This window comes from Galleria mellonella, unplaced genomic scaffold, assembly GCF_026898425.1.
Source record: "Galleria mellonella isolate WM207_F2 unplaced genomic scaffold, CSIRO_AGI_GalMel_v1 utg213, whole genome shotgun sequence".
Classification (NCBI taxonomy): Eukaryota; Metazoa; Arthropoda; class Insecta; order Lepidoptera; family Pyralidae; genus Galleria; species Galleria mellonella.
The window spans coordinates 7,340,014-7,354,851 of NW_026442039.1; the positions used below are offsets into that span (position 1 = coordinate 7,340,014).

The following is a 14,838-nucleotide window of genomic DNA, read 5'->3' on the forward strand; positions in this document are numbered from 1 at the left end:
TTTAAAAAATGGCCGTGTGATCCCGGCATAGAATAGGCCACCCCGTCCTTTCCTGTGGATGTAATAAGAGGCGACTAAAGAAATAAATAAATAAATTGAAGGATGAGTAGTAGCGTCTCTCTTAAAACATATCTCAAAGTCTAACTGCGGTTGCCAATCCACCTGCCAAGCGTGGCAACTACTGACAAAACCCTCTATAGGAAGTTTAGCTCAATTAAATATCATGAAATTTCGCGAATAAATATTATTTGAAATTGATAAGAATCAATATATCTCTGACAAGTGAACGATGTCGCGGGAAATCGTTAGTTATTATTACGTTCGGTTGGCAACATATTAATATATATGTTAATAGAATTTTGCCCATTCTATTGAGCGTTGAATGAGAATGAATAGTATTATAAATTCTCTAGTATTAACATTTACAATGAGTTATTTTACACGTGTCGTCTATGGTATATATTAACTTTTTATTTTGCCAATGTAGGTCGATCCGAGTAAACAATTCGGAGTTTATAAAATTAACTACCGAAGCTGTTTATTTTTTATAAAATCCCGTTTATACTTTCACGGATTTAAAATTTTGATTTATCTTTCACGAAGCTTAACTGTAACCTTCATTGAAACACTCTTCGGAATTTTTAAACTCATCGACAGGAAACTTAATATTTAATTATAAAATAAAGTCTATAACACGCGTACATATAAAATATTGCAATCGATTTTGATAATACTCGTTTAAAAAGTAAGTTCAAAAAAATATTTCGAATTAAACTATGTTTTTCAATATACTTAAAAAAATATATTACCGAATTGGAAACCTTTTTAATTCGATTGTTTTTTTTTTGTGTGTTTGTTACCTCATAATTTTGTCAGTTATAAAGAGATTTAGAAAATTCTTGTTTTAACTGATATACTTACAGATTGATATCATAGAATTTTTATTAAAATCAATTTAGTTTTTAAATCAATATAATTTGTTTTTCCACAACTGAGGTCGGTTTTTTTTATGGAACACATTTTTAATTATACACAATAATATAATAATACAATATAATGTGTAAAATTCTAAATTTATTTATATTTTATTGTATTTGGATCATCTTCCTACTCATAAGGGTAACCCAATTATTATTTGGAGTCGGCGTATTATGTTTTTCTCTTCCATTCTTCTCTATTCCCAGTAATTTCCGCATTTACTCACATTCTGGTCATATCATCTTTCATACAGTTCATCCATGTCTTTTTAGGTCGTCCTCTGCCCTTATAACCATGTACATTCATACTTATTATCTTTCTTAAATCATTCTTCTCATCCCTGCACATCACACGTCTATACCAGGACAGACGGTTGCTCCTTGATTTTCTATCACGGGCGCTACTTTTATACTTCTTCTGATATATTCTTTAGGGGGGAAAGGGATTTTTAGTAATGGAGTCTAACTGACCCATTGCCAGCAATACACCCTATCAGGTCAACCTGCACGCGGTTTCCCCTGAAAACCATCGTGGTTAATTTTAGTGAAATTTGTCACGATAGGCTAACTGACCTGCTTTCATTTTCACTTGTCATGCCTCACTGCTGCTCCGCCGGTGTATACCGATAGCGCAGATGGTGTTACCATTCCATCATCAGCTTAAAAAAAAGATATACTCTTTATTGAATTTAGATCAATAAAGATATTTCTGAAATCACGTAGTTGAATGTAATAACAACTTGATATTAAATAGATGTCAAAATATTAGTAGGGTTTGTGAGAAATGAAGAATCACTCTGTTTACAGGCGTGATTTCGAACTTCTTTCATTGTATGAGAAAATTTGGAATTTCAGAGGGTTTCATGGTCGACCCTAGTTTATTTTTGTTTTAATGTCATTCTAAATTTGACTTTTTTTTTAAATATTTTAATTTATTCGAATGGATGTTATGTATTATATTATAACGCCGTGTAAGATAATTTAGAGGTGAAATTAAAAATAGTAAAAGAAATTTCAAAAAATAACTTGAACTTGATATGTCGTTATCCATTTTTTCCATTCCCATGTTTCTTTGAAAAAAAGGTAATCAATTTTACCGTTAGAATACTCTCACTGGTTGAATCATTACCTTGAAATATTGCTAATGGCGTCAATGTCACCTTATAGCGTCATTCATTTCCATATGTCACACAGAAATTTGCAGAAAAAACTGCGAGGTGAAAATTTTTTCCATGCACTGGGAAGGCTTTTACGCATATTTCATATTATTTACAATGCGATCAAAATAAGAATAGGAGCGTTACATGACCTCGACCTTGTCAACTATCACTTGCAAATAATGCTTTCATCGGTTTGATGCAACTTTTTTTCAAATTAACGACGAACAAATTTGAGCATTCCATGCTGACTTAGCAGCTGGATAGGCTATATTAATAAGGTCAAGGGTAAAATTTTTCTCTCGATTTTCGTCAATGGACAATTTTTTTATACCACTGAGGTGGCAAACAGGCATTCGGCCCACCTGATAGTAAACGGTTACCATAGCCTATTAACGCCTGCAACACCAGAGGTATTACGCGCGCGTTGCCGGCCCTGAAGAAACCTCTTTATCCCCTTTTTGAAGAACCCCATGCTGTAGTCTCTTGGGAAAACCTCGGCAGGGAGCTCATTCCATAACCTGAGTGTTCGTGGGAGAAAACACCTCTGAAACTGCATTGTACGCGACCATTTAGGCTGTAGGGTATGAGGATGAACTCCCTGTCGATGGCAAGCCGTACGATGATAGAAAGTGGCCGTAGGCATTATATTGAATAATTCCTCTGAGCAAGGTAGAACACGCAGAGTGAGGCAAAATCTCTCCTAAGACTTAAGGGTTCGATACCACTTGCAAGCCTGGAATCATCGACAATTCTCATAGCTAGTCGTTCTTTTATACTAATTAACACTCACAGGATGCTAACGTATTCAACGATGCTAACGATTTCACTCTGTATAAACTTTTTTCTTAACCGACTTCAAAAAGAGGAAGATTCTTAATGCGGTTATATTTTTTAAGTTTCTTACCTCCAACTCCCTGATTTGTAAATCGATTTGGAAAATTCCTTTTGTTACTGAAACGATATACTTACAGATTGCTTTCTTATAAATTTTATAAAAATTTGTTCAGTAGTTTACTTTTTAAATAATTATTCTCAATTTCATTATCCTATAATAATATATGAGAATTAATTATTTTTCATTCTATCCAGATGAATGCACTTCGCTACAACGGGCACGCTCACGGGGCGCCGTTGCCGCGCGGCATCGAAACTCGTGCGCACACAACACAGCTCAGCCACGTGACGCGCTCGTCGCGGCGGACTGCGCCGGCGCACGCCCTCTCCGTCGAAATGCTACAAAGGCACGGCCATATCGACTTCAAACGCTGATGTTTGGTATCGCTGTACGATTAATTATTTAAATCGATTGAATATCGAATCGTACCGAAATGTATTATATCCGTCGAAATGCTGCAAAGACGATATCGATTAATCGATTGAATATCGAATCGTATCAAATGTGTATAGAACGTTTGGGACCGCAGTAATATAAGGTGTTATGTAAGTGACAATTTATAGTGAGATTATTAATCGATCGATTATACAGGTTTAGTAAGTACTCGTTATTTTAATAAGTCGAAAGAAAATGATAGTTTTTACTTAGCAATATTTTAGACCATATATTAATTATATTTGTAGTGATATGTGTTCAAATTATTTTGTAAAATTGTAATCTGTTAATGAAACTATATTCTTCAGGGATACTGGTTTATGTGTTGACTTAATTTATTGCTATTAAAAAAATGATTTTTTTTTAATAATGTATTAATTTAAAAAGGCTACAGGGTTATAGATAGAGTTATTTATACTTTGTAATATCAGACGTAGGGCCAATGACATCGTTTAATTCCTTTGTCACTTAATGAGTAGGTAACCTTCATAGTATATTAATTATATATGTATATATTAATTATATATATCATACATATATATTTATTTATTTAAAGGAACACCAACAGCATACTGCATTGCAACACTTACAACAAACATTAAATATAGTGCAATATTAATGCACATGCCTATTAAAGGTATTCACAGCATTCACTACATCATCATCTTCCTACCCTTATCTCAATCATTTGGGGTCGGCGTAATATGATTTTAATCATATTACAAAAAGATTTTATTTTTAAAAATATGTTGTATGAATTGTTTCGGATATTTAGTAACACGCTGCGATGTAAATTCTGTACTCAGACACACTCTCAAAAAGACTTCCGGATGTATTCGAAATAATTGTCAGTAACGACAAACTAAGCAATTTTATTATATTCCTTTTTTCCTGTTCAAATTCAAATCGTCTTTATTCAAATAGATTTGTTTACAAGCAATTTTAAATCGTATTTTTTTTTTAATCTACTGCAGCGTTCGTGAAGTTGTTATCTGTTGAGAAGAGCCCGCGAGAAACTCAACAGCTACTCTTTTAAATCGCCGTTAACATTATGTGTATTTATTTAAATGAACTATGTTTAAAATTACATAGTCGTTAAAAGCCCGTGCATGATCAATTAACACCATGCACGCTTGTCATTCAATAATGTGTGATAGGCTTTGTTCAATAATAGTATAATAGTATTTATAATAAACAGTTTTATATAAGTATGTAAGATACCGAAGGATATTTTGGATCTATCTTTTATTTTAATAAGTTTAAAACTGTTTATTATATATATATATATATATATATATATATATATATATATATATATATAATATTTGTGGAGTTATATAAGTTTTAAAAATAAAGGAACATATAATTTGATGTCTGCCACAACACACAATAGGGACAATATATTACCTATTGTTACTTGGAAACCGTCTAAACTGACAGTTCTTTGTACTCAGTTAATATTGTAATAGAATGTTATATTTAACAGAAGAAATATTCCGCTGTACTTCAATATTTCGTTCCTAAATTATCTACTACAAACCAGAATTATAAACATGTAATATTATTGTTCGAAATAAAATAAGAAGCACTTGGATAACAGAGAATAAGATTAGACCTCCTAACTTTTTATTATCCCACACATTTTTAGGGTTCCGTAGCTGCCAAAAGAAAAAACGGGACAGTCTCATAAAGCAGTTTTTTTTTTACAACACAGGGGGCAAACGAGCATGCGGCTCACCTGATGGTAAGTGACTACGCCGCCCATGATCACCCACAACACCAGCGGCATTGCAGGTGTGCTGCCGGCCTTTTAAAAAGGAATATACTCTTTTCTTGAAGGTTATGTTGTCGTATCGGTTCGGAAATACTGCTGCTGGAAGTTGATTCCAAAGAATGGTTGTCATAAAGCAGTGAAAAAATCCAATTTCTAAATCGACGGAATCAAAAGATACGACCGTTTATGTTCCTTTTGTATCGTATATTTTGTCTTTCGAAAAGGGAATCAAAACCTATAGGGCACTTCCCGTTGATCTAGAGTCATGCAATTTGACAAGAAGCAATATCATGTTGCACAAGCACAACCTTCAAGAAAAGAGCATATTCCTTTTTAAAAGGCCGGCAGCACACCTGCAGTACCGTTGGTGTTGTGGGTGACCATGGGCGGCGGTAGTCACTTACCATCAGGTGAGCCGCATGCTCGTTTTCCCCTTTATTGTAAAAAAAAAACAAGTAAAGGAAACAATCCGAAAACCGTAAATTTGTAGTTATTTCACAAAAACATAAAAATTTTAACTTGATGATTTTGTACGGAACCCTCGTTGCGCAAGTCCGTCTCACACTTGACTGGATTTTATTTTGTATAACGATAGTATTCCAGCATATGGCCCGTCTAAGGGTAAACAGCAATTACAGTTTATAGCGTAACCTCAAAGAACCTTAGAGATATGAAATTCTCGATTCTCGGTAGCTAGTAATTTCGTGCCATTACCTTACTATTAAGCGTAACATCTTAAATAATTTGTTTCTGGATGAAGTATGTCAGTCAACAGTTGGTATTTCGTTTTTAGGGTCCCGTACCTCCAAAGGAAAAAATGGAACTCTTATAGTATCATTTCGTTGTCCTTCCCTCCGTCTGTCAAGTCCCTTTTTCTTAAGAACGCGTGGAGATATCAAGTTGAAATTAATATCATATACTCAGGTATGTAATCTCTTAAAGCAGTGCAAACATCAAGCTTCTAAATCGACGCAATCAAAAGATATGGCCGTTTGTGTTCCATTCATATCACATATTTTGACATTCGCAAAGGGAATCAAAACCTATAGGATACTTCCTGCTGACCTAGAATCATGAAATTTGGCAAGAAGCGATGTCATGTAGCACAAGTAAAGGCCATCCGAAAATCGTAAATTTGTAGAAAAAAAAAATAAACTTGATGATTTTGTACGGAACCGTCGTTGCGTGAGTCCGACTCGCACTTGACCGGCTTTTTTTAGCTAGATGCCGCTGTGTGTTGTTTTTATCAAAGCGCCTACTGAAAATTATTTTATACTGCTTATCGCTTAAAAGTCTCTTAAAGATATTATAATGTTCAGCTTTTAACATAAGTCTCCTCCTTGGGGGGATTTACCAGTTGCCTGCTGCCACGCTTGGCAGGCGGGTTGAAAACCGCAGTTAGGCTTTGGAGATGTTTTAAGAGGAACGCTGTTGCTCCTCTGCTCCCTTAGTCGGCTCTTATGACAGCTCTTGTATATATATGCTTTATTATACACAAAATATAATGTTAACCACAATTCATTATAAACATAATGTACAAAGGCGAGCTTATCTCTAATAAGAGATTTCTCCCAGCAAACCTTTTCATGTAAATTGGATGTTATTTTAAAAAATAAAAAAGGCCGTCATGCGATCTGCGTACATTGTATGAACACATTCATAAGATATGTATGCACAAAGAATAATACAAAATACACATATACATACATACATATATATATATATATACATATATATTTATACGTATATATATATATATATATATATATATATATATATATATATATATATATATATATATATATATATATATATATATATATATATATATATATATATATACTACTCATATGTTTGTTTTTCTCATAAAGTTTGTGACTAGATACTCCACCCTCTCGTATCTATTACTACTCTATACATTGTTATCCGGATTGGCGACTTCAATAGTTGACACCAACTCGAGCAGATTCTTATCTTTATTCTAAGTTTGCTTTTGGCGTGGTGATGAATTTCAAAGGTGTATTATATTGGCATTTAGATTATTGAATAACGTAAATGCTCGGTTCCTGGTAAAACTTTATAATTATAGGGCAAAGGGCAACCTTCTGATTTAAAGTGAGTGGGTTGAGTAAAAATATTTCGTTAATGAGGTGATAATTTGTATTTAGGTGGATACTAAACAGGGTCGATACCGCCTCTTTAATAAATGCTGGCGCCTTTCACGGGTAGTAACCTGCTCAAGTGGGCATTGGTAATTTTATTTATCGAGAAATTAATTAATTTATGAAAAAAAAAATAGGTACTGATCATCATTTTAGCTATTAAATATGGACTGCTAAACATAGAACTTCTCCATAGAGTGCAATATAAAACGGTCCTGCACCAAGTGCTTCTACTTTTTATTTTTTTTCTGTTTTTTTTTAGGACGACTGTTACTTTATCAATTCTGGTAATCTCTGAAGAGAAAAGAAGAGATTTTTTTAACATAAATATTTCATTTTCCTCTATGGTTTTTCAATCATTTCCTTTCATACCAACCTTCTCCAGATAATTACTTGCCATAGCATTCGACACTGTTTCAGTTCCTATGCTTTTGAGGAAACTCGAGAGTTACGGTATTCGTGGTTTGGGTTTGAACTGGTTCAACAGTTATTTGTCGCAAAGAAATCAATGCATAAAAATAGCGACCTTGAATGTGTGTCCTTCGGTGTTCCTCAGGGAAGTATACTGGGTCCTATCTTGTTTATTTTATATATTAATGACATTTTACATGCCTAGCTACAAAATTGCAATATAATATGTTACGCAGATGATACAGCTTTAATTTTTCACGGACAATCGTGGCAAGAAGTGAAATAATTAACAAAATCTAGTCTTCAACGGGTGTATAAGTGGCTAAATCACAGCCTCCTTGAACTAAATGCTTCTAAAACTCAATTCATGTGCTTCCATAAAACAGCTACATCCCGTCCTCTTTCTACACTGTGTGTGTAGCTGTACTCTTATTTCTTACTCGGCGCAATATCCGGCTCGAAGGACCATTTCTGTGTAGCTCAATACACTCTACTGTAGGATGATTGTTGGATACGTGAATGAAAGAACACTTGTAGAAAAGCATATCTGTTCGGCATGGTAATTGAAGAAAGAGGGTCAGCTGTTGCCATGACATAAAAATAAAATATTAAATATTTCTTGGGTTGCCAACACTGTGTATTCTTAAGCTTTATTCAAATAACTACTGTTTTTCTGATGGTAACTTCTACACCAATTGTAGTTGTAGACAGATTGAAAAAGTTCTCAATCAGGCTCGTTGAAATATCTCGGTATTGAATTAGATGAAAACCTGAACTTCAGTAATCATATATCAATGACTATTAAATGGGTTCGTAAGTTGATTTATACTATAAAATTATTGCGGAATGTTAGCGATAGCCCTACCAATCAAAATAGCGTACTTGGCTTTATGGCAATCCGTACTTAATTATTACCTGCTGGCCTGGAGTGGTCTTGTTAAATCAAACCTAATAGTTCTAGAGTGAGCTCAGCGGGCCATTTTAAAGGTATCACTAGGATAACTGCGACGTTACTATACAGTAAAATTGTATGAGAACGCTCGAGTATTGAGTGTTCGTAAATTGTTCGTCTTACGATTGACTTTGTACATGCACAAATATGCAATGAACCTTCTTACATAAAATGCCATGTTATCAAAACGAATTTATAAACTTCCTGTCACAGACGTAAGAACAACTTTTGCACAGCATTTCAAAAAATATCTCTTTCCACGAATCTACAATCAAATAACTAGACGTACTGACATAAAAGGTAGCCAATTATCATTTGCAAAAAAACACGTTCATGAATTATTGATGTCTTGGTCCTACGAGGACAAATACAAGGAAAATCTTAAAAAGCGCATTGTGATTTATGAGACAGAACTAGAAGTTTGCGACCTTCATATATATACCCGCATGTTTAAACACACACACACACACACACGCGCGCGCGCGCGCGCGCATACTCTCGCACACACATACACGCACGCACGCACGCACGCACGCACGCACACATACACACACATACACACACACACACACGCCCACATCTACGCATATCTAAATTCACATTAAATATTACATATTTAAATTAACCCTGTTTGCCGCACCATAACTGTTAAATTTCTTGCTTTGACTTCCACGAGACAGGCTTTGCCTAGTGTGGACTCATAGCTATAGTGTACCATAGACAAATTTTGTTTAAAGCAATAAAGTTATTATTATTATTAACTAATATAAATTTATTTTCAAATATTCTCAAATATATCTGAAGTAAATTCAAATTTATTCATTCGTTCATTTCAAAAGGGGCGGTGGTGCAGAGAACTTTGGAGATCACCGAATTAGTTCAAGCGGTGCGTATTCTTGTTCCTTCCGAACTCGTCGTGTTTTGTTTATTGTGAACTTAATAAGAATATTGTGAAAGCATTCTGTCTTCCACGAACAGCATCAGCGAACAGTTTTATACGACTTATAATTATGATATCGCATATTGTTCTTATGTTTTTCATTTACTTTATAAATACATGTTCAAAATATTCATCATCGTCATCGTTGCAGCCATTATCTGTCCACTGCTGGACACAGGTCTCCTCCATAGACTGCCATAAGAAAGGGTCCTGAGTCACCTTTAAAATATTATGTCTTGTCAAAAATACCATCATGTCAGCCGTTAACTGTCCGGTGCTGTGCAAAGGCCTCTCCCATAAGAATGGTTTTGCCTATAGTTGCCAAGCTTGGTAAGCGTGTCAGCAATCGCGGTTAGGTTTTGGTAATGTTTGGAGAGGAACGCTCCTGTCTAATTCTCGACTATTTAGTTTCCTTAGTGGCCTCTTACAATACCCATGAGAAAGAAAGAGATGGCCCACTCTACGTCAGGACTACACGATTACAAGAAATATCATGCAATACAACTTTAAAGTTTTTTAAATACACAGTAGGAACTTAACGTGATTGTGAATTTAAAGTATATATAAACAACGTGAAAGTTTAAAATGAACTAAAATATAATTTAAATGAAAACAAACAATTAATTGACGTAACCATTAGATAGTTAAGTGGCGTTAAGTAGTGAAGTGCCAAAAATTTTGGAATCATGTTCGACAGCAACTTATCCTGGGATGAACATATCAATGAAGTAAGAGACTACGAGTATACTATTCTTTTCACTCTCTCAAACGTTTTCAGAAATTTTTGTCCATTGTAACGAAAATCACACTCGCCCAAACTTTATTACTACCTCTTCTTGATTATGTTGACGTATGTTATCTGGATGTCACAGAGGAACAATTAAATAAGTTGGAATAGCTGCAGAATTTGTGCTAACGTTTTATTTATGGACTTAGAAAATACGATCATATCTCCTCTTACAAAAGCGCATTAAAATGGCTCCCAATTCGTCAACGTCGTGATTTTCATCTTTTGTCTTTCTTATATTCTATACTGTTTAATTCCTCCTCCCCATCTTATCTTCGTGAACAATTCAATTTCCTTGTCTCCACTGGCATGTCCAGTAGGTCGAGTATGTCCCTTATTTTTAAAATCCCTCCTCATAGCTCTTGATGCTATAATGGATTATTTACGGTTCATGCGGCTAGACTATGGAACTCTCTTCCACTGCATATTCGTGAAAGCCAATCACTGAATATATTCAAGAGCAGATTAAGAGGGCATCTTCTGTCCTCATAAACTTATTATATCTATGTATGTAATGTACGTATTTTTAATGTAAAGAGATATTTTATGTTTATGTATATATATATATATATATATATATATATATATATATATATATATATATATATATATATATATATGAATAATATTGTATTTGAGTATATATATATCAACATATTTATTACTTCTTAGTAGAAACAACTGTACTGTTTCTTCCTATTATTGTACGCCCACTGCCCGCTGGTAATTAATGCTCCTTTCCACTCAGGATTTGCTGGAAGAGAACTCTTACAGAGTTAAGCTCGCCTGTTGTACATCTTTTATATAAATTATATACTTGTATTTTTTTGTGTACAATAAAGTATAAATAAATAAATTAATAAAATAGTTTGCTGATGTCCAACAGTAGTATAAGTTTATAAAGACTTATTACTGAATAAATGGCGACACGGATTTGAATATAATTTGGTACATATGTAGGTTATAGCCTAACTTAAGACATAGGATACTTTATATACTAAGACACGCGAGCAAAGTCGCTGGAAACAGTCAGTATATTAATATATTGATATTGATAAAATGTTTGGATTTGTTACTTGATTAATTTAGGGAGCGTTATAGTTTCTGTGATAATTTAAATAAAACTTTGCCATTAAATGTTATTGAAATAGTGTAGATGCATGTTTTCGTTACCACACATATGAGAAAGAAAAGGACGACGAACATTGCTATCTCATTCTATCTCATTTATTGTCAATTCATTTATAATGTCTCCGGTTCTAGTCAGATTCCAACTTTATATTAATTTATTAAAGACTATGCAGATAATTAAACTAGTTTTTGTAATTTATTTATATAGATGATCTTAAATAGCATTAAAACCGGCTAATATTATAAACTAGCTATATATATATATCGCGGTTTCGCCCGTAATCGTATCGTGATATCGAGTAGTCTATCTCAAGAAATGAACTATAATATGCAAAAATAATTTTTCAAATGCAACTGTTTCAGAGATTAGCGCGTTCAAACAAACAAACTCATCCAATTCATATAGTAATATAGATATGAAAGTTAGTAAACATGTTTACACCAAGAAACAGCTAAACAGCTGAGCAGATTTGAATGAAATTTAGAACATGAGTAGATTATTGCCTAACTTACTACATAGCTTACTTTATTTGTTTGTAACGTGGATAAAGCCGTGAGAAATAGCTAGTGTTTAATACGAGTCATTATAACTTGGGCAAATGTAATTCGCGGTAAGCATATGGACCAAAGAATTCCTTTGTAATATAATATAGTTTTAAGCATTCTATAATAATAATAATTCCTTTATTTTAATAAATGTGATACTAATTAATTAATAAATGTGTAAATAGAAAAGAAAAACAAGAAAAAATAAAATAAACTAATCTGTAAATAATATATTTATTTCTATCGAATCAATTATTGTTTCATTTCATAAAAAAGGAAAAGGGAGGGAGGGAGGGAGACTTTGTACAAATACCGATTGCTTGGGTACCTCTTTTCCATTCGTGTTTCAACCGTAAAGCAGTTGTGTTTGCATGGCTGTGTTTCGGTTTGTAGGGTGGGATATGGTGTGAATTTACAGGGTACAGAAGAATAACACCTGAGTCCACAGGAATGGCAACACATGGGGGGTATCATGGGCGAAACAATATACTCTGTTATGTCCATGGTACTGCTCATGTCTATAGGCGACGGTTACCACTTTCCATCAGGTGGGCCGTCAGCTTGTTTGCCATTTTAAGTTAAGACGTATAAAAAAAAACACAAAATAATAAAAATAATGTACTCTTTATTGCGCACAATAGAGATGTATCCAAGGAGTATTTATACAGAATGTACATATACAAAAGGCGGCCTTATCACTAAAAGCAATCTCTTATAAACAACAATAACCGAAATGCATTAAAATTTATGTTCTCAGAAGGCCAACGAATGTGGAGTGTAATCGTAGGCTACGTTTCGTCTTCTGCCCTGTTCTTTGTGCCCTCCATCCTACACTAAGGAAAATCTGAATGAGCTGAGCAACTATGTTGTGTAAGTCACTAAGTTCTAGTCCAAAGATATTGGGGGAAAAGGGATTGTTAGTAATGGAGACTGAGAATCCCATTGCTACCAATATACCCAACCAGGCCGACCTCCTCGCGGTTTCCCCTAGAAACTATCATGGTTAATTCCTGATGAATTAATCATGATGGGCTAACTGGCCTGTTTTCATTCTCATCTATCACCCTTTACTGGTGCTCCGCCAGCGTATCCCGTTAGCGCAGGCGGGGTTACCATACCATTTTCATCCATCAAAAAAAAAAGTCCAAAGATATTTAGTTTGTGTATTACTTAGGAAGAAGATTACTAACCGACTGAAACAACACACTGAAATTACGTAGATAAAAGATGCATCTAAAAATATAAGTATTTTTTTTTATCTAATTTATCATGGGCAGTGTTCTGATGGATTGTTCAGATTGATACCTGCTGCTGATTTTCACCATTGTACAACCCGCTACGAACTAAAGTGTCATCCCAACCATCTGCGTGAGTGGTGGTCCTCCGCCGTACATTTTTGGAGGCAGTTTCTTCCACGAACCATCATGCTTTGGAATTCATTTTCAGTAACAGTATTTACGAAATGATACGACATCATAACCTTTAAATGAGCATATTTTTTTCCAAAAAGTCGACAGCACACCTGCAATTGCTCTGGTGGTGCTCACGAGCAGTGGTAACCGCTTACCATTAGCCGAGTCGCATGCTCATTTACACACTACCTTAAAAGAAAAGTCAAGCATTATCCTTCAATATTCATGTTGTAAAAGTCGACTAAAGGACAAAGCGCATACAACCACGCACGCACGCACGCACGCATGCACGCACGCTCACACATACGCACGCACACAAACACGCAACAACGTGCACACAGTATTGGGAGGTTTTATGGTATTTCATGGGATGAAAATGAAGCGAAAACCCCGCTTGCGCTAACGATATAGGCTAGCGGGGCATTAGTGAGGGATGATGGGTGAGGATGAAAGTAGGTCAGTTGGCCCATCGCGAATGAATCCATCAAGAATTAACCACCATTGTTTGCACCAGGGTTGACCTTATACGATATTTATTACTATTATTAACAATTCCTTTAACCATGTACTCGTATTAGGAAGTTAGGCGGCCATTATGGAGAGAATATTATAAATTTAAGTAGTTTGATTTTATTTTATATATTTACAAATTATATATCTTCCATGTACAGACAGCGACCAGTTACGATTTTATTATATTTTATTGATAAAGGTAAATTTTTTAATGGCGAAGACAGATCGACCGTAGGCGGCCTTGTATATCGATAATGTGTCGGCTTTTATTTTTATATTCTCGACATCTGTTATTGGATTATGATAAATTGCAATTAATAAAAAAACACGTGGGCGCAGTCAAATAAAAATAATTACTGGCACTTTCACAACAAATCTATTTCAATCGTTAACTTATACAAATTGATTAATATTTATTTATTTATTTATTTAACTCTTTATTGCACCATAAACGAAAATATACAATGACAAGTGAATCATTCAAGTGAAATACAGTAACATAAATACATTAAGCAATAAGAGTCTCAATTCGAATGTTTTATTTTTAATGTACAAACATTACGTACGTCATAACTTCGTCAGTTATAGTTATAAACTGATTTGGCAAATTATTTTTTAACTGAAATTATATACTTAAAGATATCAATTTATTTATTTTATTTAATTCTTTATTGTACACACCAGTTATAAGAATATGACAGAGGTAATTAAATGTACAAAGGCGAGCTTAACTCTAATAGAGT

General features: G+C 34.1%; 1 protein-coding gene across 1 annotated transcript in view; it reads left to right on the forward strand.

Moving 5' to 3' along the window:
* LOC113519325 (neuropeptide FF receptor 2-like) overlaps positions 1 to 3,594 on the forward strand; it is a 134,010-nt gene extending 130,416 nt beyond the window's left edge. The window contains exon 9 of the mRNA XM_052894530.1: positions 3,227 to 3,594. Coding sequence (XP_052750490.1) covers positions 3,227 to 3,406 — 180 coding nt within the window. The 3' untranslated portion in view covers positions 3,407 to 3,594. The remainder of the gene's footprint in view (positions 1 to 3,226) is intronic.
* The last annotated feature ends 11,244 nt before the right edge of the window (positions 3,595 to 14,838 follow it).